This window comes from Lates calcarifer, unplaced genomic scaffold (genome assembly GCF_001640805.2).
Source record: "Lates calcarifer isolate ASB-BC8 unplaced genomic scaffold, TLL_Latcal_v3 _unitig_5786_quiver_433, whole genome shotgun sequence".
NCBI classification, from domain to species: domain Eukaryota; kingdom Metazoa; phylum Chordata; class Actinopteri; family Centropomidae; genus Lates; species Lates calcarifer.
Window position 1 is genome coordinate 392,523 of NW_026117727.1, and position 25,407 is coordinate 417,929.

Genomic DNA, 25,407 nt, shown 5'->3' on the forward strand with positions numbered 1-25,407 from the left:
AACATGGTTTCACAGGTGGTCTGACTGAACAGTAGTGTTGCAGATGCTGCCACCATCCCACCTGCTTAAGACAGTGTTCGCTGATGCACGTGGCCAAAAAAGAAGCACTGACAGGGTCGGGAGAACAGTGTTTATTTTAGATTAAACATTTAACATTACCTACATACACAGGTGACTCCCATCACTTGTTACATCAGTCAACACAAACCATCTGTTAACACGTTTTCTTTAAAATGAATGCAAACTTGTAATTACACTGGCTTCTGCTATGATAAGTAAAAATCCAATATGTAATTGTACGTCAGAGCAGGATATACTCGCTTATGTGTGATTGCACTTGTGTATGATCAAAAAATGACTCCTGTGCAAAGTGCTCTCATTTCAGGAATCAGCTTCAGCTTCAGCCTATAAACCAGCTGAAATACCATCAGCACATCATCATCAAGTGGGACCAGTAAACCCTTACTGTTACCCCCTTCTTACACCAAATTCAGTTCTTGGACTGACTCTGTTCAGGATTCTTGGAATATTAGTCCGATTCAACAAACCAGCTCGTGTTTCCTCCAGTTTTGAGTGAAACCACTGTAATCATCGTTAATGGAGAGCATTGTAAAATGCACAACGGTGGATCACATTGACAGACAACTGCACACTCTATTCTTCCTACGATTTCTCTCATGCCATCCAACCTGCAGAATATGACCACCTGCTCTTTTTTTGATTCCAGCTGGGAACCAACTTCTTGTTAGGTACATGGGATGGAACCCATTCCATGTTGGTGGAAAAAGGGGTGTGTGTTTAATGTTAGGTTACCACCTGGCATGTTGTCAGTAAACAAGGAGATTACAGCAAAACTAACATAAAGGAGAAGAACCAAGTGGCTGCCATGACACAGCGAAGAGATTTTAATTTGAGATATGTACAAAGAATTAGTTGTGACAGGAAAATGAAGGACTATTTTGTGAAATGGTTCTGTAGCTCCCCAGCGCTGATTTCTAAGGCCATGACTACACGTGATTTAGTTAACAGACACTGAATGTAGTTAATGTGCCACCTTGACTGGTCTTCTGGTTCCAAGGTGTGAATTATACACCGATCAGCCATAACATTATGACCACTGGTAGATGAAGTGAATAACAATGATGATCTCATTCTAACACAATGTTCTGCTGAGGAACCTTTGGTCCTGACGTTCATTTGGACAACACCTTGGGTCTTTGTCGTGTTCCTGGAGACATTTCTGAGCAGTTTTTGTGGTGTGGTGGGAGCATCATCCTGCTGGGGGAGGCCCCTGACATTGGGGAGTGTTGTTGCCATTGGAGGGATGTGTGATTGGTTTGTGACAATATTTAGGTGGGTGGTACATGACAAAGTAACATCCAAATGAATGTGAGGACCAAAGGTTCATCAGCAGAACATTGTGTTATAACAAGATGATCAATGCTATCCATTTCATCCACCAGTTTTCATAATGTTATGGCTGATCGGTGTATATCAGCAAATGGAACATGGTTTCAGATGAAATACTGTGCAAAGCCGTCTAAACTTAGAAGAACGAAGTGTCTGAAGAGAAGGCCCCTGCCAGCCTGAACTCCTCCCTCATCAACACACAGAAGAGCCGCTGAGGCAGAGCTTTGGAGTACGGCGCAGGACGAGGGACACACGTACGCAACAGAATCTCCCGGCCTGCTGGAAAAGGGAAGTCAGGCACTTTGTTGCTTCCCCCGGTCTGCTTCCTGTCATGCCCTAAGTCTTCATCCAGTGGTGACAGGAGGGCAGCCTGAGGGTGAAGAGAAAGTAGAGTTATGAATCAGAACTTCAAAAAGTAGAGAAGATGCCAAAGAGGTCTGTATGTCGTTTGAAAAACTGCAGCCTGATGCACCAGTTAAAACTAAAAACACATATGGTGTTGTTCAAATTTACATTTTCACAAGTGAGAAATTCAAAGGCTAAGTTTATTTGATATGTTTCTTATCCATCAAATAAATGAAACTACCAGAGCCAACAATATGTTAGTCTGTCCTTTATTTAGGACTATTTTCTGCGGAATATTAATACACATGTGGTGCTCTTTTGCAGTGTATGTAAGGCAGTGTATGTACCTTCTAGAAAGTTTTTTGCTATGCAATGCTAAAGAGGAAATAAGCAACTTGAAATCTTATTTTCTGGCGAGTTTCTATGGAGTTTTTGCTGTAATTGAAGGAGCTAAGAAAGGTTTGGCTACCTGTATGCGTCCAGTGACACAAGCTAAGGTGTACTGTGGAACATGAAATAGCCAGGGTGTGAGGCTACTGTGCAAGCTATGGAGAGGATAAATTAAACTCTGACAGAAACCGTTGTGGACACATAGACAAGATCTTGACTGAATAAGTAAGCAGTTAGATAGTAAACCTGCTGGAGGCACCTGTGGCTCTGATGCTGGTACCAGAATTGGATGTGGTTCCTCTGCAGTATCCAACACGGGAGCAAAGAGTACACTGGGTTGGGCAAAATACCATCCTATTCAAGCTAAAAATATTTACAAAGTATTGTATGATGTATGGATGTATCTTAAAGAACTCAATTAACTGCATCAATATACTGTAGTCCTACATGGGGTAATTGTTATCTGTAACTAAGAAGAGCAGATGTAGGTATATCCTACCTTTTAAATTATGAGTATAAAAGACCTGTAAAAATATTCTGATGTAATTTGAAGAAATCAGATGAATGTAGACAGTTAATGTTTTTTAAGTATCTTCAGCAAAGGGATTTCATTTCACTAAACTAAAATAATCAGATCAAATGATGATCTAATTCACAGAGAACTCAGGGAAAAAATAAAATCCCTTTCAGACAAGCACGCCAAGGCACAGTGAAGCTGTTAAGGCAGCACAAGGTGGCCCAACACCTCATAAAGACACTTGATGTTGATTTTTCCTTGGATTTGTCACCTGTCTGTAGATCAGACCTGGTGATGTTCCCATATCAAACATAACATGGCACAAGTCTAAACTGAACACTATCGGATTATTGCAAAGGCTGCAGCAGCACAAACATGTTTAATCATGAGGAAAAGCTGTGCTCACCATCCTGACACTGATGCACAGAGATTAATGCACAGCTTCTCACTTAACTCTGAGTGGTCTGGACATTTACTGTAGCTAGCAAGACACCACATGTCATATTGACAGAATATATCAATCATCATGTGAGCTGATTATCTTGAATGCCAAAGTTCTTGTTCAGTTGCTTTTTGATGGATGTTTAACACTGGTGAACTTTGGATTTGAAATTGTTTCTTTATGTTGAAATAAAGTATCACAAAAGGTGTAACCATGACACAAAATGTTCCAACAGTCTAACTGGTGCGCCAGGCTGCTGAATTCTACTAGAGGAGTCCACCATGGTACAGAATTTACTAGGGGTGTAACGATTCAATAAACTCACAACTCTTCAATACTCAATGCTCAATACAGTTCAATACACTCCCGACACATCTCAAGATATATTTACCTAATGAAGCAAACTAAGATCTTAGAGTTCTTATTGATTCCTTCTCAAACTGAATATAATCTATTTCTCAATTTGCTGACTGTTTATTACAGTGTTTTCCTCAATATAAACTAAATTCCAGTTGACATGTAAAAATAAAGTCTTTCTTATTCAGCAGCCTGCAGTGCAAAAGAAAGGATACCATATTGGCTGTAAGATAAGGGAATATTTTTTCCCCTGAAACTTCAGATTTAAAACTGAGTCTTGTCTTAAATTGTAGGACTATGTTCCCATTCATTACAACAGGCCTTAATGATGAGCTCTGAATAATATTCACTGTCAGAGAGAATAATTCAGAGAGGAATAAGAATGAGAGAGGGATCAACTCCACGGTCACTCAGTCAGCTGATTAGTGGTCAGTAGGAAAGCGAGCTGTGTACAGACGTCTGACTGAACAGAACCTGAAGCAGCCAGATGCTGTTTCATTGTCAGAGGCTGTGAGAAGATTAGAGAATTGTAGTTCAGATCTATTCACTCCAAGTCAGTGTTATTTTGTACAGCACACGGTGCGATCACTCACACAGGACATGGCCACTCGCTTCATCAGTGACATTGCGATACATTTTTTCAGCATCACGATGCATATCGTCATGTTTTCCGAATCGCGATTCATCGTGCCACGGTGCATCGTTACACCCCTAGGATTTACATCACGGAAGTGTCCTAAACTGATGCTTCCAGGAACCAGAAAGGTGGATTTGGTTACATGCACACTTGGCTCACTGTAATGTCACATCTTGTTCACATCAAAGTTCATAGGCAACTGATTCATGTGGGTATTAACAGTATTTTTCTACATACACAATCAGAGGTGTAGTAGAGGTTTATCCAGGATTTCTCATTACTGTCTTCATGTGAATGCATGTCTGGCAGGACAGGTACTGCTGTGAGCTTAGGCTCACCAGTAATGCTGCACTAACCTGGGGCTGGGTTTTCTTTTTTTGTACATTAATTAATGCATGTCAGATTCAAGTAGGTTTTCACCTTGTTGATTTAAGACTGGGTTCAACATTTGGGACCTGTGAAGACCTCTACCATCATCCTTCCACTGTTACTATAATATGTGTGAATCAGTAATATGTTGAAACCTGCTGTTTCTTCTATAGACGTGATATGTGACAAAGATGTGACTTTGCAGACAGTGATCAGAAATCTGCAGTTACAGAATACTTTGAGACGTACGGGCTATGAGGAAACTATGGTTTATTACAACTTGAATTTTATTTTCATAGCTCTGGCCATCAGTGGATTATCATGGCCAGGGTCTGTGCTATGAAAATAAAAGCCAGTGAGCAATAAACTGTAGATTTTCTTTTTACATGCACAATCACATACAAAGGAAAAAAAAGTTATTACAGCAAGGTCATCAGTGTGCAGGTAAAATAATCAGTGGAATGCAGTGAGTCTGAGGTGGACACTAAAGAAGAAACTCTTCCCCCAGTCCTGACTCCCCCAGAGAGGGAGGGGAAAAGGGAAGCTGGATATATATATATATACTAATACGGGAATGAATCCTCAGATCTCCTTACCGTCCTCCCCTGAGGACAGTAAAGGGAGGAAAGACAACATGTAGTGACTTTCAGTGATTCGCGCCTATGTACTTCATGGATAAATGTAACTATTCATTGGGAATGGGGTGTGTTATCAGGGGTGCCAGGACACAAAGTAGCTGAGCTGGAGCTACAAAGAAACAAACACCAGCGTTCTCTATGTGCAAAACAGGGACAACAAGACTAAAGTTACCACAGATATAATATTTGGCTGTGCAAACCTCCATGTCACCAAAAATACCCTGCTGTCAAAGCAGGTCACATCAGAGAAATATGAGAGGAAATGAAGATACAATACACTTGTGTTAAGATTTGTTAGAAAGAGCCTTATCTGTCATTAAGAAAGTACTTCAAGTGATCTCATCTATGGAATCCACTGATTTGATTTGGATTTGGTTGCAGGGTTTCTATTCCTAATGAGTGGGCATACAGGCTAGTTCTGTATATTTGGTTGCATGTTCAATAAACAGTATGGTCCAACACAAAACTTCTTACCAGCTGCGACAGCGTGGCTGGTACTGTTTTCACTTTGTGGGTTTGTGTGTGTGTGAATGTCCCTCATCATGGCAAACTGTGGTCCTGGAGGCACCTACTATAGAGTCAACTTCCACAGAGGTGTTTACAGTGTCTGCCTGTGGACACGTTTTAGTCCGATTTTTTTTAAAAGCTGTTGAGCTGTTAAAGCAAATATATTCAGATTGTATTTACACATCCAGCAAACACAGAGCAACAGAAACATTTGTTTGCAGTAGTTTTTGTGTTCCCCTGTTGTCTCCCCTAACTCCAGAGAGAAATATTTGGATCTTTAGCTATCACAGTTTTTTGTGTACAGTGGGATTTAACGCACAGCTGTTTCACTGAAAGCAGTTGCCTGCTGTTGCTGAAAATGAGGTTGATGAAAGTGGAGTTTACAAGCAGTAAAAACAAGGTTAAAGACACTAAAATGTTCTGTAAAGCTGAGTGTAACTGCAGAGTTGGGGATAGTTCTCTATGGGTTCATCACCCTTTAAATCACATTAGTCATTTTCTCATTAATATTAAAGCATTGATTATTGAAGATTTAAGAGATCTTACTCTTAACTAAACTACCCATTTAAATAACAGGCATCTGCAACTAAGACTGTAGAACTCACAGACACCCTACACTCTGAAGCAGCACATAATATACAACAATACAGAATGTAAACCAGATGTGTCACTAATAAATTCATATAGTTCATTAATATGGTTCCTTGTAGTGCATACAGCCTTCTGGAGCCCATTTATATATACACTAACTGATGTATTTCTGTGTGTGTGTGTCTGTAGTTGGATTGTCAGTGAAGAACAGTAGAGACACAGGGGTATACTGGTAGTTAGGAGGAAAAGTCTCATTGCTCATGGTTACCTCATCACTGGTGAAGTCAGCCAGCTTGACGCAAGCAGCAGGGAAAGAGACAACACAAAAACACGGTCCAATGGAGGAAATGTACAACAAAAAAGAAAAAGCACATATTTGTGTTTCAAGAGGCTCTGAGGAACTGCTTCAAAGCTTTCACACACACATATACTGTAAAGCAAAGTTCCCACTAGAAACATTGGAGTGGAAGCATCACTACTCTAGTCAGAGAACACTGTCTCCCCTTTGTTTGACTGTGTGGCAGCCCAAATCTGCTAAAAATAAAGGAGGAGTGTTAATACTATATATTTAGCTTTAACTTGGATGTGTTATTGCCAAGTTGCTCTCATATAATTTCATAAACATTAGTTATGTGATGTTTAGTAGCACTAGTTTAGAAGGGTCCACAGCATTTACAAATTATAACCTCACTTTTAATAAAGACATACACTCAGTTGGCAGTTTAAAACTCTGAGGTACAGCTGATGACCGAGGCCAAATTACTGGTGAAATGCAATATTATGGTCTTTTATTATATTGCCTCAAATTAAAGTGTGAGAATAATATTGAGAGATACTTTCACAGTGGAACAGTCTAATTCTGAACACTGGCTGACATTACAGTAATTATTTAACACGTGTGAGGGCACATAAATGAACGGGAGGTGTTGTGGAAGTGATGAGTGGAAGATTCCATGTTCTCCATTCAACAGCCTACAGAGGGTTTGTGCATGTGTGCATGTGCAATATAATCATGAGCAAAATGCAGTGCTGTTACAGATACTGTAAAATGATGTGTATGTGTGTTTAATTTGTACTTGTACTTTTTAGCAGTGACAACTTCAAATACTGATTCAGTTGTTCTAGAAAGTTGATTCAGTATCAGATCATTGCATCACTGTAGATATGTCTTATATAAATGGGAAATGAATTTATACTTCAGATTGCTCCACAATAAATGGTCCACCATTGTTCTAGATGAGGCCTATAAAAGTCTCAGTCCTACAACTTCAAAGTGGTCAGTGGGGTGATGCCACAAAAACACTGACTGACAGATAGATGGACATCAAGCAGAGATAATGATCCGCTGAAGCAACAGGTTTGAATCACTAGTGTCCAGTTTTAAACAAACTTAAAACGAAATCATCCTCATAGAAAAACATACTGTAAATTACAAGATCTATTTTTCCTCATGGTAAGATATACTAAGCTACTATAACAATATAATGAGATACCCACTGGTGAATAACATCATAGGAAGCAAGAGAGAGGCTAGTTACCCTCTGAGCGTTGACAAACAGCCTGTGGATGATGCTGCCAGCCGGCCCCTGGCCAGCTCCGATCACTACTACCTCTGGTTCTTCCAACAGGGAGCTCACGAACCTGGAGAAACCAAATATACAAAGGTGATTCCAGCTGGCACTGGTGGAGTCAGTAAAATGTCTGGTCACAGTGGGCAGTTAACTGGTGACAGTAGAGTCCTGTTTTCAATAGACTGGTCCAGCTTTCAGCGCCATCATTAATCCTAGCACACAGGTCAGTGCAACTGATTTGTACACATGGAGCATGGCTGTAGTTCATTCATGAGTCATTAGTCATTAGCTGTCTAGCATGAGGTGGTTCATTCACAGCTGTGCAGCTCAGCTGAATAGAAAGATCCAATACTTTTCACACAGGTGTAGAGCCTGTGTAGTTCCCTCCACCACCCCACCCTCCTCCTCCTTTTCAGCCAAACTACAGTCTATAACCATTTGCTCGAAATGGTCAGTTCCTCTGCTAAAATGCTGCTCAGATAAAACTATATGAGACTTACTTCTCTAGGTCACCTGTGTCCTCTCCCTTGTCACCCTCACTAATGGCAAACTTGGCCTTGAGCGAGCGAGCTTGGGTGATAACTGTTTCCATGGCCATCAACTGGTTAATGAAATCCTACAGACAGAGAAAGGTCACACACAAATACTGTCAGAACAGGAAGTGAAGGAACTTCACATGAAGTATGCTTCAACTTCACTCTTTAATAAGTCTGTTGAGTGAGAGAAAGAGTCTGTATGTTAGATTATTAGGGCCTGAGCACCAACCAGTGTGAATTCGCCAAAATAAAAGCCCTTGGATAATTTGAACGAAGGCACCCCCATGGTAGGTTTCACCTACATGTGCAAAATTTGGAAGGCACACATAAAATCCCACAAACTACAAAAAAGCCTCCCATACCCAAAACCCACCAGGAAGGCCGCCATTCTGAATTTACTGTGCAATTTTGGTGCAGTTGTACTTCAATTAATTCCTCCTAGAGAATTAATCAGATAGGTCTGTGGCGGCATGATGAATTTCAATGCTTCGCCATGAAACAGGAAGTTGCTCTAAGTCACATATACATTATATATCCAATCTGCCCCAAATGTCATGTTTGATAGGGGTCCTTGCCTGAAGACAGGCATTTTTGTAAGTCTTGCAATGTTACATATGCCTACGAATTTTTGTACATGTAGGTGAAATGTGTAGTGGGCGCTATCAAGCCACACCCATGTGCAAGACCAATAGAGATGTGTTGAGCGGTTTGTACAGTTAATTTTCAGCCTGGCCTGTCACTGACCTCTAACTTCTTGTAGTCGTAGTTGTGGGGGTGCAGCAGCTTGCTGGCTTGAGATGCAGCCTGCTGAATGGTTTTTTTGATGGATGGAATGTCTTCTACCGATTCTGTTAGAGAGGGGATCAAGAGGAGACAGGAGAGAAGAGTAACAGCAAACAAGTGTTTGATTTACGTTGGGAGAATACAGAATGAGAACTGAGACCTGTGTTGAACTGTGTTGACAGTCCAATTTAGTCATTTATAGAAACATGGAAATACAACTTTTTTTATCATCATGTGTTGGTCTTGATAATAATGTGGTGGTCTGCTAGTAATGTTACTGACAGCTCATATGTTGTAATGATATCATAACAAATCTTTGACAAAACAATGGTGACTTACCTTCCTCCTTCAGCTTCAGAATAGCAGCATGGAGTATGCATGGCAGGAGATGGCGGGTCAGGTCTGCAGGTTTCTGCATTGCCAAATAGTGCAGAACCTAAAAAGATGGTCAACACCCAGGTTTAGTTTCCCTAAGTCATCTGCCTTCTACCTACGTGACCTGCAGGCAAGATGGTCTTTCTTTTAGGTTTATTTATACGTATATCCTCAAAGGCAAAGCTTTTGACCACACTGATAAACACAGATCAGTCAGTGACTTTTGATGTCAGCTGTAGGCGTATCATCCAGCTCTACAGAAAATTACCTTCTCAGCCTCCTTAGTGTCGTCGAAAAGTCGTCTCTGGCGGCGTGCAGGTGTAACCCTGGCCGTCTCCCATGCCTCCACCCACATGTTGCCTGGGATCTTCATCCTGGCACTAAGCTCGCCTTTCACCACTTTGTTTCCCTTCTCGTCGACCACCTCCTCTTCTATGTAATCTCTGGGTGAATACCAGCGCACAAAGTCCTCCAGAACACAGCCTGGGTTGGCTGCCTGTGGAGAGACATCGGAATTTCTTTGAGATCAAGGATCATTTTATCAAGAGCCATGTAATGAATATTTAGCAGGAGCTGGAAAAAACAGATTCTATGAAGACATAATAAACCTCTGTTAATATGTCTTCTGTTATTTGCATGATCCTCTTTTAAATGCATATGCAGTGAGAGACACACACACTTCAAACAGTCCAGCCTACTGCATCTGCTTGATAAATACTATATGAATCTGGAGCAAAATGTGTCAAATCAGCTGGAAAACACACACAAAGCTGCAGTTTTTTTATTACTTAGGGCCAATATTATTATATAACATTTCTATTACATGACATGAATTTACTCGACACTTGTCCAAAGCGGCCTACAATTTCCCTCCACATAAACACACATCAGAAGCAAAGCAGGGCTTCATTTCCTTGCTTTAGGACACGTCCACATGAGGACGGGAGAAGCAGGGGTTTGATTAAACAAGTGTACGTCTGCCTGTCTCACCTTAAAGGACTCCATGTCAGAGAGTAGACAGGCGCTCTGCATCCGGGCACGCAGGTGGGTACCTTCAGCTGATGTTCCCAGTTTGGCCAGTACTTCAGACTGCTCCTCTAACAGATCCTCTGTCATGGGCGCAGGTTCCTGAATATCAAACACACATACAGTGGCATCAATTTCACTATGTCCCAGTCACTAATGTCATTTTACAGGTACCTACAGTTATATTTGCACAGGTGTTTTTGGTTCCTTCCAAAACCATCTACCGTAACTTCCAGACTATTGAGCGCACCTGAATATAAGCTACACCCACTAAATTTAAAAAGAAAAAAAAAAGTATGTTTTTGGGGGGCGGATATTGTTCCTCTGTCTGTTGACCGCCTCAGTGTTTTGTCTTTTTTCTATTCAAAACTATAAATAAAAATATTGGAGAAAAAAAAGGTAGATATACAGGCCGCACTTGTCTATAAGTCGCAGGTGTCTAAATGTTTTTGCGGCATGAAGCTCGTTAGCCCGTAAAAATCTATGCATCATTGTTTAAGCCGCAAGGTTCAAAGCGTGTGAAAAAAGTAGCGGCTTATAGTTCGGAAATTACGGTATATGTTATACTTGAAATAAATGATTATAAGATACAGTATACTGTGCAATATAGAAAGAATTGGTGCTACTGTACGTATTACACCTGCATTTATAAATAACTGATTCATATTTAATTTAACTAAAAGACTTCAGCTGCAGTGGTTAGCACTGTCGCCTCACAGCAAGAACGGTTCCGAGTTTGACCCGGGGCTTTTCTGTGTGGACTTCACATGTTCTCTCTGTGTCCTGTGTGGGTTCTCTCTGGGTTCTCTGGCTTCCTCCCACAGTCCAAAGACATGCAGCTTAATTGGGGACTGCCTGTAGGTGTGAATGTGAGTGTGAATGGTAGTTTGGCCCTGTGATGGACTGGTGTTCTGTCCAGGGTGTACCCTGTCTCTCGCCAAATGTCAGCTGGGATTGGCTCCAGCCTCCCTCACAACCCTTAACGGATAATAAATGAATGAATAAAAGACTTCATGAATATGTGTGTGAATGTGTGGGTGAAAAATACAGAGACAGAAGGAGAAAGGTCTGACCTGTGTGACAGGGACGTAGAGAGGCTCCGTAGAGTTGAGCAGAGTCATGTTGTTATAGGGGTGCAGCCTGCCCTCTGCTTTACTGCCATTCTTTTCTCCCTCAGTATGTGGAGCTTCTACCTCCCCCTGGTCACTCAGGCACTCAAAAAACTCATCCTCACTGTCACTCCAAGAGTCCCACGATTTCCCTGGAGACACCTCCCTCGCTGAAGTCGACGCAGTTGCTGTTCCTGTTGCAGACTCTGGTGAGGGACAGCTGTTCTGGCCGGAGCCAGACGTCTTGTGCTCTGTCTCTCTGCTTCCCTCCAGCACCTTGCGAGCTTCGTCTCTGGCCCTCTTCCTCTCAATGCAGCAGTTCAGCATCTGTGCAGGAACATAAGCCCTTTTCAGCCATGGAATCATTAACATTGTTGTCTTCATCTCTGTTAAAATGAAGGCTTGTGGTCATTCAGACAATGTTCCTTCAGGCTTTATTCAGACAAGACACGACCATTATTAAGCAGGGATGGTGCCGCTGCTAAAAAAACAGCAGTGAGTTAAAAGGTTCAATTGTATGTATTTTGTAACGTTTATAAGTGCACACATTTATGTAATACACTTTGCTGGATATCCATTCATTCACCCGTTCAGTTGACATGGATGAAAGTCCTGTGCCATGATCTGAAACCTTCTCTCAACAAATTAACTACACTTGTGCTTTTCATAGTGAAAATCTATTCAATTCCAGAGAAATAGTGTGACAGAAATGTCATTTACATGTGTGATGACTAAATGACTAAATGTCTATCAGTTGTGTATAGCCTGCTCCAGCTGAGGTTGCCATGGGGATGGTACCAGCAGCTTAACACACCCACTTCAGCCTCTGAACATTCTGTCCATTCATTTCTACGGGGAAAACTACAAACAAAACACTGAATGTTTGGAAATGATTAGACATATGAATTAGGATACTTCTAAAGTAATGCTTGTTATCTCCTGATTGAACTGCACGCTTTGATATTGACCTGTCAATGCAGGTCTAGGTATAGTCAACAATAAACAAACAACAAAAGCTCTGCCTGCTTTATTTCTCTGTCATTATGAATATATACACTCATTGTTCCAAACTCAATATATCCAGTCACTGAAAAAGAATTGCCTGTTTATTCTCCTTCTGTCATGTTTCCTCATTGAGAACAGCCACAACCACTGATTTATTTGTCTTATAAATTTCTGAATCACTTCATGGTTCAAACACACGTTACCAGGTTACCTGGCAGCTTCTGATGCAAAAGACAACAGCGAAGATCAGGAGGTCCACTGGCCAGTCTGCAGATGAAGGGGCATAAGGTGAAGATAAGATGAATATGCGTGCACATGATTGTATTAGTACCAACTGCACAAACTACTTGTTGAACTGCTTCAACTAGTGCTTCAAATAATACAAAATGCACAGTGTTCTCCAAGTTGGACAAGGCAGTTGTAATTTTGTCCTTTGACATGCAGATTTCAAAATGCTAAACTAAAGGTACGGTGCTATGCCTCTAGCCCTTAAGCCAAGAGCAGTCCAGGTGTGTGTTGTACCCACCCATAAATGAGGTAGTTGTTTTCCCAGCGGTAGCGCAACTCTAGGACAAACTCCTGCCAGAGGTGGGCGACGGCCCGCAGCCCACCGTGATTGTAGTTTACCAAACACACACACAGTGCCAGACGATAGGTCAGACTGTCGATGGGTGCTGACTTTAGCTGGAGGAAAAGGTTCTGGATGTATGGATAGAAAGGAGGGAGAATGATGAACATGCTGATGATGTACAATATTGTCTATGGAAATGTTGAACAGAACAGGACTCACATTTATATACTGTATGTAATGGACATTATGTTGACTGAACATGTACATGGGGAAGTTGTCCTGAAGACCTAGCAACAGCTGTTTCCCGTGGTGTGTTGTTATTGCCATTTAAGTGTTTTGGTGAAATATTTTCCCTGTGTCTGCAGTTTGTAATTCTACATGTGTTATTTTTTCATGCTTCTGCACTGTCTGAACATGTATACTCTGTGTACCTTATTCAAAACATGCAGCTGGACTGACTTGATTGAAACCTAGATGTCACCTGGAGGCATCCACAGTGTTTGAGCGGTAAATGGAGAAACTTACATAGTCAGAGTTTTTATCTTGCTCAGCTTTCCCACCAGAGTTTGCCTGTGCAGTTCTATTCTTGCTGCTCTCTGATGACTTCTCCACAGCAGCATCTGGGAAGAGATACTGAGACACACAAGAATAAAAAACACAAATAAAACACTGAACTGTAAAAGTGCAATTCAGTTACACATTTACATAAAGATAATTCATCAGTGTCCATATCTCTTGCGCATCATTCATACTGAATATTAATCTAACCAAGCCTTACCCTGCCTTTGTACTAAATAGACATTTAGCATAGATATTTCCAGTTTATCCAACGACGAACTCCCAACCCCCGTCAACCTGCCACCAGGCTTTTATCTTAACCCCTGCTGTATTCAGCTGCTGTTTTAAATTGACATCTAACACACAGATCATCACTCCACTGTATCCAGTCTGACTTGTGTTTTTTGTACTACAAAAAATGCACAAAAGTACCAATGAAGGACAATTCACCAAGGCATTCAAGTTCCGAGATGCTATGCTGCAGCCATTTCTGTCCAGCATGAGGTTTGCTGTGATGAGCTGAAAAAGGATCATGGTTTGAAATATGCTGCTCCCTGTTTGTTTAAATCCTTACAGTTTAGAGACAGAGGGGAAAACAAAGCAGTGTACTTGTGTGAAACATAATCTGTAATTTCTTTCATTTTAAACTCATTTTGCACATTGGACTTCGTTTATTGTCTGATTTATTTTTCAGGCACTTCTTACTTTTGTTTCTCTTGACAAAGAATGTTTCCACCTGTAGTTTCCAGAGTCATATTTGTTTACTGTAAAAATGAAACCTCTATAAAGCAGTCAGTACAAACAACCCTTACCAGAAGAACAGAGTTGAGTACATCAGTGTTAAGTGGTGACTCGTCGATGCGTCTGTGTCGTCGGATGTGCTTTCGTGCGCTGTGCATCATGTTAGAGACGGATAGTTTGGAGATCGGCACCGTTGCTGCTGGCTCTGTCAGCTTGGATAAAGCAGAGCTGATGTCACTGTTTTCTACGGGGGGGGGGGACAGCAGTTATTTACAATCACAGTAGGTAATTACTATCTAATATTTTACACTGGGTAAATGATTTATTTGTATATTGCACCTCTAAGACAACAACAGTATTTAGAGTTGTGGAGATGCGTAATAGGAGGCTCTGTGCAAACATTTCACAAACACCAGTAAAAGAGGCAGTACGCTCCATGTGTTAGAAGCTACTGTATATCATCCACACCAGTGGTAGTACAGTCAGTAACCTGACCTTTGCTCTCATCCTCAGCCAGTCTTCTTCCCAGAATCTCCTCTGTAGACTCCTTCTTAGAGCAGAGCTTAAAGAACTCCATCAGTAAATCACCTGCATGAGAAGGAAAAAACGGGTCAGATCTTATACACTGACTACACTGCCCCACACAGCTGTGGAGGACACTCAAAGAAAATGACTGAATTCCTGTTTTATCTTGCTAAAGGTACCGTTTCCACAGATGCACACAAAAAACATACAACTGTTTTCTTTTTAGGGTAATATGCATCTCATTAGTAACATTTCACTTGTTATGCTTTTCTGCAAAGAAATGTCAAACAACAGTTAAATGAGGCTCCATATTGTCACGGTAAAGAGCTGAGGTTCCCCAACCTCAAGAAAGAGGAGTCTGTAAGAGGGCAGACGACAAAGGAAAAAGACGTGAAGAAAGTTAAATGGGAAGGAAGGAGATACAAAAACATGACAGATGGTGTGTTGCTGAGAGAAAACAGGTGAAACTATCATCTCAGTACCTTATTTTTTCACTTTTCATAAGTGCAGATACTGAGTTTAGAAATACATACTGAACACCAAGGGATTTATCTTACCCAGCAAACACTGAGGGTTTTCAGCTGTCCTGACTCGAACTGACCAGTGAGGAGCCTGGAGGGGATCGAGGTCACTGCCGAGTCACACGCACAGAGCATATATGGTTAAATCGCACAGCCTGTTGCTGGTTCACATTTCTGTCAAGATTAATAAACCCCCTACAACAAAACAGTCCAACTGAAATCACAAATATGAACATCTGTTGTTTAATTGTTGAAACAAACAAACAAACAAAAACAATGATGGAAATGTCATGTGCTAAAGCTGACTGGCTAATTAGCTGTTTAGCTTGCAAACTGACATCAGAAGTGCAGTTTTTCTACAGGGCATGTTGATTACTCATTCAGAAAATCAAGGCCTAACATCCCATGTGTCCCTGAAGTATCAAATGTAGATAGATTCTAATCACATCACTTCACAAACCAGAAAACAATGGCTATGACTAGTAGCACAGACAGGGGTGCGGTCATGAAAACAAAACAAAAAATCTCAGTTTTGGATATTTTGGGAATGTGCCATATGTTTCACAAGACATGTCTGTATATTGTAGCAGTCCAAGATGTAATTGAATAAATGTCATTTTAGTTGGACTTTATTTTTGGTTGAAGGTTTGCTCCAATAATTTCTTTGCTCCTAATAATTAAGTAGACATAAAAATTGTTTTGAGAAAACATCAGGTCAGACCTAATAGCATTATGGTCATCATATACTGCTGTAGTGTTCATTAACCTTGCAAAGTGAGACTGATAATGAGTCAGTTGACATTTTCTTAGATATTTATCTAGTAAACAATATGAAATGCATGTTGTTGCAGTGGGAGTTTGAGACAGTCTAGACACGCTCACCTGTAGACTTCATTATCCACAACGATGCCCTCTGTCAGGTGAGGCCAAGTGGTTGCAAGATGAAGTTCACTGCAACAGCAAACGAAAGATGCATAATACATAACTGGGTTAAAAGATTTCTTGTTTAACAGTGCATTTGTTATTGGTTCATAAAATGTGATCAACTCTTCATTTAAGTTCCAGTAATGAACAAACTAATAAAACACCATTAATTGTTCTTCCATACTGATTACGTCATTCATTCAACCATTCAGTTTGGTTGGAAAAAGTCTGTGAACCTCTAAGGACGTCAAAAATTGGAATCAGATATTAGCAAACCTGGAGTCCAGTCAGTGAAATAAGTTTAGGAGCTGTGGGTTAGAGCTACTCTGACTTGAATACTCAAACATCTTGAGTTCGCTGTTCACAAGGCACATCTGCTGACGTGAACCATGCCTCGCAAAAAAGAGATTTCAGAAGACCTACGATCAAGAATCGCTGATGTGCATAAAGCTGGAAAGACTTACAATATAAACTTAAAACTTAAAATATTCAGTCCACAGTCAGACATCATGATTTGGGGCTTTGCTGTCTCTGACCCTGGGCAGTTTGCCATCATCATCAAAAAAGAAAAAAGAAGAAAGAAGTAGTAGTTTACCAAGGTATATTACAGGATAATGTCAGGTTAACTGTCCACTAGCTGAAGCTCAGGAGAAGTTGACCGATACAACAGGACAATGAGCTGTGTATAAACTAGGTCCCAACTTTACAGTCACAATGAACGTGGCGTTGATTTCTATCACTAAAGATAATTAACTCTGAAAAGACCTCACATGCATGGGTTCATTTGTGCATAATATGAGGTGAAGGATGTCTGAATGGGATTAGGACTCGCCCTTTCCTAGGCAGAATGTCAGGAAGTCCACATCATCAACCTTTATTTAAACCAAAACCCTACAGGACAGTATTTGTATCTGTCCAGTAACAACTCTGATAACACTACATCCCCCTTCCTGTGTGCTATACTGTAAATAACTATCTTGATGTATCATAACTGCCCTCTCCACTTCACTCACTGATTTGATAACATTACAGAAATCCATTTAACAGAAGCTGCAACATACAGCATACAACATTCTCCAGTTTAAAACATGAGTGGTTATTATTAAAGATGGCTCTGAATTAGTCATCAAATCAATTTCTTTTAGCTTTTAGCTTCCTCTGGATGAAATTACAAAATGTACCCAGAATTTTTCTTATGCCAGTAAAAAGGCACAAAAATACAGGAAATGACATCTACCTATCTCTGTTTAAAAAAAAAAATCACATTTTTCACACTTTCAATGCTTCCTATGGCCATATGTTATAAAAGACAAATTTACCTGATTGGCTCCTCACAGGCTCCAAAAGGAAGCTTTCCAAACTCTACCCCCCCGACCTCACCCCCAAGGAGCGTGTCAAAGTCTGACCAAAAGAAAGAGAAACACACACACACACACATATATATATATAAAATATATACAACAGGAGGAAAACAGTTTGCTAGCCAGGAAGGCCATGACACATCTGAATGAGCTACAATAATCAATGGCTGAGATTTGAGACAAAGCCAGTGTCTGACATCACTCTTTATTTGCTACCTGGTGTAATTTCCAGTGTCAGTAGTGTCTAATGTGTTAGTGACATTGCACAGGCATGTGATCAGTTTTGTTGTAAACTGTTAAATAAAGAGGGAACACATCCAATATTTACTGCCCGTTGTCCTCAAAGTCATTTCGTGAAGTACTTCAGTAAACACTGGCACAGACAATCATATGCAAAGGTTTGGGCACCTCTGATCAAATTAGATTTTTTTGGTTTTTGAAGTGAAAAGTAGTAAATGGCTTCAAAATCAAATCAAAACTAAGGCTTGTTTCATGAAAAACAAAACTGCCATGGCTGCCACGTGTAGCTATCCACTCTCTAAAGTTCATACAAACAACACCTGTATGTGGAAATGTGTCTGAATATTCTACATTTTTAAGAAATATCTGGAGTTAACACATCAGTGTGTGGCAGTTTCTGTCATTATTTGTTGATGATAATTTCAATATCAGAATGATTTCACAATATTACTGCTGCTAAAATATTTTTAGCCACAATATTGTATTGTTGTGATTTGATACCATGACAGCCTCACTGTGAAACTAACAGTATATGATCAGTCTTGTGTTGTGTGTGTGTGCATACCTGGAGGCTGCTGTGGCCATGAATACTGTTGCCAGTCTTGGAGAATGTAGGTAAAACGGATAGCAATGTTGATTGGAGGCAGAGGGGACAGGGTACAACCCTGAGAAAACAAACAAACAAACAAACAAACAAAATAAGCTGTTGTGTGGTTCTGAACACTCAAATATTATCATGCTATAACTTGGCCTGCAAAGTTAGTGGATTATCATCTGAATGGTGACATGAACCTCACAGTGTTTCACAGCCAACATTAATGCTAAAGCCTGATCTTAAAGGGTTGAATATGGAGCACTAGAAGACGCTCAGTGCTTCTTCCACTGAGCAGCAGTATTATGTACACATTAGGAAGGCCTCTGGTATAGACAGAGGGTCGCCCACTAATCTGAAGGTCACTGGTTCGATTTCTGACTTGTCCTGTCTTATAGTTATCATAGTATGAGCAAAAAGCTCCTGACAAACATGGAAAATATGATAAAACGTCTTTTCATCTCTGCTTATATAATTCAGGGATGTTCCTCACACCCATGTGACCTCTTAACAATGACTTAGTGATGCCTTCAGGGTGGTAACATTTAGAAAGTACAACATGGTCAAACATGGCCCAGTCCTTATTGGCTCGACAAGGAGCAGGTCTGTACTTGGATACTTAAACACCATCCTTAACAAAGTCACCTTCAGAAATCTCCTGAGCCTACCTATCAGGAGCCAAAACTATTAAAGCATAGTAAGGGATTTAAAGGTATCGTAAATTTCACAATATCACAAGAACAAAAATGTCTCAATACAGTCGTGGACCTGGACGGTAACAAACCACAGGTCCTCTGTTCTCAAGTTCTAAGTGATCAACTTCAGGCTCTCCTCCTGCTCTCTACTCTGCCTGTGCTGGAGCAACTCTTTCGCAGGCTGCAGAATTTCCCTAATTAGAATATCAATTGAATTTTGTGGACCTCTGGTGAGGTCAGTTTGTGGTGAAAACCAAGCCTGTTTTTTTAAGTGATCTCAGTCAATCATATAACATCTAATTGTAAAGATATAAATTCCTGTCTGTTCACACATAATCCTTCAGTTAGGGAGCACAAAACACAGAGAGAGAGAGAGAGAGAGAGAGAGAGAGAGGATAACTGAGCATTTGACCAAGTTAGAGTTGGATGATACAGCAGATTTTTTCCATAGCACTTACTATCTTGGACTTGAAGATGTCAAGCAGACCAGACAGGTGGTTGTACTGACTTGGCACTTTGCGGAGGTGGACTATCTCAAAGTCAGTGCGCAAACCTGGTCCCTGGCACTCTCCAGCGTACATCCGTCTCCACTTCTGCTGGATCTGAACAAACATGGGCACCTGACTGAATGCAGACAGATAAAGAGGAAACAGCATTACTATAAAAAATGCAGTGTCCCTGCAGATTTATGGTGCCGTGGTAACTCACATTTCTTTACTGATTTAGGGTGTCCAAACTTTTGCACATGCTGCAATGACTGAATTGTAATATTTTTCTACTTTTTAAGTTGAGAGAATAAACAGTAACAGTGCATTACCCATTTAAGAGAGGTTCATTTTCTAATGTCTGTTTGCTGCAGGGATTACATTTAACTCTTTTCCCTTCAAAAATCAACAACCTAAACATACCTAAACATTTTCATACAAGCGTATTCCTACAGAAGCAACTTCCAGTTGTTGATGTCATACATGTGATATCTCCCCTTTCCTGTAGTTCTGTGCTCTTCCATCTCTCTCTCCTCTTCTGTCTCTTTCTGCAGGTATTTCTTCCTCTGGAGCTGTAGAGTCTGATCTGTGATGACAAGTCTCCTGCTGCTCCTACAACTCCACTCAACACCTGCTGCTAGAATTAGTGCTGCTTCTAGTATTACTGTTACTTGTAATCGCTACTTTAACTGTCATTACTATTGCTACTACTATTGTATTACTAATACCAATTTATATTTTTATATGGAATCTGCTTTATGCAATGTCCTCCTGTCCCTATTCTCTCACAAATTCTCCATTCTAAGATATGTGCAATCAAACAGGTGAATCTCTCACTTTAGACGCAACTTATTGTTTTTATTATTTAAACCACAAGGAGGGGCAATTTTCCTCATGCAGTCTCTGCCGTGTCCAGGAGGTCATGACATCTTACAGTACTCAAGTTATAAGTATGTTTTAATGTGAAATGTGCAGTTATGCACTGTTTGTTTTTTACATTCATGCGTATGTGTTAATGTATGTTTTATCTGTATGCAGCCGTATCCAGCACTTAGACCCAAAACAAATTGCATTCAGGATAATAAAGTTTATCTTTTCTTATCTTATGACATCATCTTATTTTTTTATATTCTATTTCACTCAACCCTTTAGCACTCTATGCTGCTGCACATACTACATGTGACACAAAATAGCTGGTGAGCATTTACGAGACAAGAGCCATGTGGTAAAGCCACTGCTTGAATGATGAATGTGACTCACCAGCCACTGTTGGCCAGAGCAATGGAGACAGGAGCTGAGGAGCAGATTGCATTTGGACTCACTGATGATTGCCTCGCAGTTGGCTCCAGGGGAGATGACCACAAACTCTCGTATACCGTACCTGCCACCACACACACAGTTAGAGCAGAGCATACACATCAGCATCATATTTTTATCTGCTTTGCCATCACTCTGTCCTGGTCTGTTTTCACAACCTGTCTGTATCTCTCAAGTATTTATTCATAGTAGGCATTAGCTCAATACAATATGTACATACCTCAAATGAAGGTTGGTGTCAATTCAAAAACCAACAAAGGCAAAAAGAAATAAGCAGGAAAAATACTGGGGAAACAGGAAAATAATTTCCAAAGAAACGGGAGCCTGAAACCACTAGATACACAAGGAATACTAGATAAATAATAACTCAAAAACCAAAAGGCCAAAAAGGGATCAGGTTGTAACAGAAAGTGGAAAATCCACCCCCTATGCTCCCCGTTCTGGTCTTTGTCTTTCCTTTCACCATCCAACACCCCACTCTAGTATTCTAGTATCATTCATGCATAAACACCAACACAACTGTCTGACTGACTGACTGCCACACCTTCTGACATTTTTAGACGTTTTGTTGCTTTAACTCTTTGTGTCACCTCAAATTATTTGTAATGTTTTTGGAGCTGGCCGTGACACAGGGTAACATGGGTTATCTTTTCATAAAAACGTAACAAATAACTGAACTCACCATCTAACCAGGCAATGGGCTCGAGGAGGGAAATCATTGTTCATACAGAGAAGGTCCTGCATTGCCAAGGGGAAGGCATCTGGACAGAGAGGAAGTAAATGAGGGCTGTGTCAAACAAACAATTGTTGGAGGGATATATTCAGCTACCTGAGTGTACTCTTTTACCTGTTAACATTCAATTAATATTACATTCAAACATTAAGTTAAAACACAAACGCTAAAATATTGCTATTAGCAACATCACTTAACCTATTTATTATGGCACATTCAGTTATGACCATACCTTCCTCGAGCTTGTCCTTCTCATCGTCCTTCTCACATTCTTGTTTCAGAAAGTAGTGAGTTATGAAGAACTTAAAGTCAGCAAAATTTATATCCTGAGACTTCTCCCCCCAGGTGCCAGTGGTGTATTCACCCTGAGGTCAAATAATCGACATGACAACAAAGCACAGGTGAGAAGCCTACTGGTAACATACCGCTCACTGGTGTTATTCAGCTGAATATTTAAGGCTTCATAAGAGCAGAATACCTTCTCTAGGGACAACTTTCCTGGAGACTTCCCAATCAGCTTCCAGTCATTTAGCACTTCCTCCACCCTGGACACAAACCTGCAAGTCGATAAAGTGAGTTCTGCTGTCATTAGTACATGCCATAATATGGTACTAATAGGGTCATATGTCCAACCAGTCCCTGCTGCTAACTTTGATATGATATTATCAAAATCACAATATGACCAAGTGCTATTTAATAAGAGTAACATGTGTAAGAACATACAATTAGAAATGAAGCATTGTAGTGTTGCAGAGTTGCCCCAGCCTACAAAGCATACTCTCCAGATGTTGCTTGTTTGGTACAGACCCAAACAAAAATAACATCATTATCATTTTTATACTTTTTTCTGTGAAATGAAATTCAAAAATAAATAATAATAATATTAATGAAAAAACACAAATAATATTTTTTTTATGCATGTCATTCAGCCCTACTGATAACTGACTTCTGTTCAGGACAACAACACTGGACAAGAGACATGAACACATCATTTTTATGTCACTGTAAGCCTAAGGTTTTGAACTGTTAAGAACTGTCTCTGAACTGCAACTGTATCAGAGACGATGCACACCAGTTTAACTAAGCGATGGTATGCAATAAAGTACAAGCACTCATGTGGGCAAGAGGCCTTGTTAGCAGTGAGTTTTGTTCCAATTCAATCACTTTTTTATAACTGAGACACATAACTGAGAAATTAGAAGCATATGCTAATGTGCTATTCTACTAAATGTGAAACAAACTGTCCCACCTGATAATAGATAAAATAATACCAACATTTCCCTTCTGTCTAAGGCCCAAAAGGGTAAAACAAGCCATTAATTCACAGAAAAGCAAAGGTCAAAAAGATTTATATTGGGAGGGGGCCAGACAGGGTAGGGAACTTCTGGACTTGGACTAAAGACTAACTGTACCAAAGTAGATTAACCAACTAAATCAGCTACAACAGTAAAATGACACTAAACACATTAACAATCCAATAAGGTCATATATAATTACATTATACTGTACATCCAGTATTTCTACTTTTGATTCTTTAAGTACATATTGTTGATAATATTGATTACTTTACTTAAGCGGGATTTTCGATGAAGAACTAGGCATTTGTTACATACAGTGATAACTTTACCTCGAAATGTTTGGCACATAGCATTGCGAAAATGCCAAAATAACATGACACGTTTTATTACAACGCGACGTTAAACCGATAAATGGTAGGCTTACTTTGACTGTATGTGCGTGTGTTATTACTCTCAATAATAACTGTCATAAGGTACAGCCTGAAGAGTGATGATAACGTCGCCTACCGTTCCCACTCTGACGCGGTTGTGAAGTCGGTGATCTCAAACACCTCTGACTCGGGCTGAAAGAGACAGGGACAGGTTTAAGTAGAACATAATTCAGTTCTGTTGTTCTGAGATTCGCAGTTATACAGCTACGCTGCTCTCCTGCACTGAAACGTTTAACTAAAAAAAACCTAAATACATCCATGGAAGAAACTCACATCACTGTCGGCAGCCATGTTTATGTCCTGTTTACGTCGTTCTTCTTCTACTTCCACGTCCTACAGCTTCACTCTTTTTTCTGTTTCCGGTCGGCACTCCGGACACTGCGCGTCGCCGCCCCCTAGTGTTCAAAAACGTCATATCAAGCGTATTCTTAGAAAGTTATGAAATAATCACTAAATAAACATTACATTTAGGCTCATAGCTACACTTAAAATACCTGTAATAATTAACACATTCTTCTATGAGAATGCGTTCAGGCTAAAACAATTTTGTGTAAAGCACCTGTTTAATTGTGTGATTTTGGTCAAGACTTTTTTTTAATTACTCAAAATGCTTATCAGCATCTGCCATTGAGTGACTGTCTGGCTTGGCAATTTTTGTGGTGTCCAAAGAACAGTGTTTTCATATAATAACTGAAAGATGAGAGGTATTTCTTTTGATTTGATTCATTAAATTTGTCTTCCCTGAAAATCAAAAGTGATATAGATGTGAATGCGTTCTTTCTGTCAACTGCAACGTGTACCTTATTTTATCATTTATTCTGAACGTATATTGCTGTTTTCCTGCTTCTTTCAAAGCCTCAGCACGGCTGGCTGGCCATCGCTCTCATCCCACAATGACTTAGAAATTATTTGAATTAAACATTGCCACAGTTTGGTCCTCGAACTGGGTATGGGTTGGAACCATAGACGGTATAAATAAAGGTTGGAACATATAGTTTTCCGATCCGGTTCAGATGAAACCACGCCTATTTCCGTATACGCCCATTTAAATGAGGATTCGCGTGTACCAGTTTCCATAGGAACGTTGCCATTGAGGCTTTCGTCATACGGAAGTGGGCGTGGATTAATTGGGTTGAGAAAATGACTCCACTTTTCTCCTCTGATGTCATTTTCCAGAAAAAATGATGTACACAAATATTACACTTGATTATAAATGATTGACCTAATCGGACATTAGCTACTTCTCTGCTCTGGCAGCAGAAACAATCTGACATTTTTGAAATCTGCATATTCATAACAGTTGATCGTCATCAGACAAAGAGCAAAAATACTTACTCATACTTGATATCAACCCCTGTATTTATTTACAGTATATCCTCAGGCTGACATCAATAATTTGAAATTGTTTCCAGTGTTTCTTTTCTGTTCTAGTCATGTGATCGTATTGTTTACACCCAGCTGAATATGACATCGTTATCAGCGAGCTAACCTGCTGGTGAGAGTGTGTCTCGGTTCTGACGGTGCTGTTGTACTTCGTCTCTCACATGAGCGTGCCCGGGATGTTCTGGGTTAACTTACCGAGTTGACAACCACTCTCGTATGACCGCATAACGAGGCTGTGGTTGTTGGATTCAGTGGAACCAGATAACTAAAACATACTGAGCACAGTCCTCAGTTCGGAACTTGGATTTGGTTTTGGACCGGAGGAAAACGAAAACAAGTGTGAATGTAGTGTTTACAGAAAAAGGGAATTTTGAGTGTTCAAGATGTTTCAAAATACTTGAGTCAAGTGAACGTCTTCATACCA

The 25,407-nt window shown here is 40.2% G+C and overlaps 1 protein-coding gene across 1 annotated transcript; it reads right to left on the reverse strand.

Moving 5' to 3' along the window:
- Positions 1-116: 116 nt before the first annotated feature.
- On the reverse strand, positions 117-25,321 carry rab3gap1 (RAB3 GTPase activating protein subunit 1). The gene is given in 27 exon segments (XM_051069083.1): positions 117-1,780; positions 6,472-6,495; positions 7,742-7,844; positions 8,275-8,390; positions 9,055-9,158; positions 9,433-9,529; positions 9,737-9,964; positions 10,459-10,596; positions 11,568-11,932; positions 12,823-12,875; positions 13,135-13,307; positions 13,705-13,812; positions 14,550-14,722; positions 14,974-15,066; positions 15,561-15,634; positions 16,407-16,475; positions 17,768-17,849; positions 18,615-18,714; positions 19,795-19,960; positions 21,082-21,110; positions 21,112-21,202; positions 21,821-21,899; positions 22,104-22,236; positions 22,350-22,428; positions 23,677-23,732; positions 23,874-23,995; positions 25,179-25,321. Coding segments are annotated over 26 exon segments (2,985 nt in total). The 5' UTR covers positions 23,892-23,995; positions 25,179-25,321; the 3' UTR covers positions 117-1,546.
- Between the last annotated feature and the right edge of the window lie 86 nt (positions 25,322-25,407).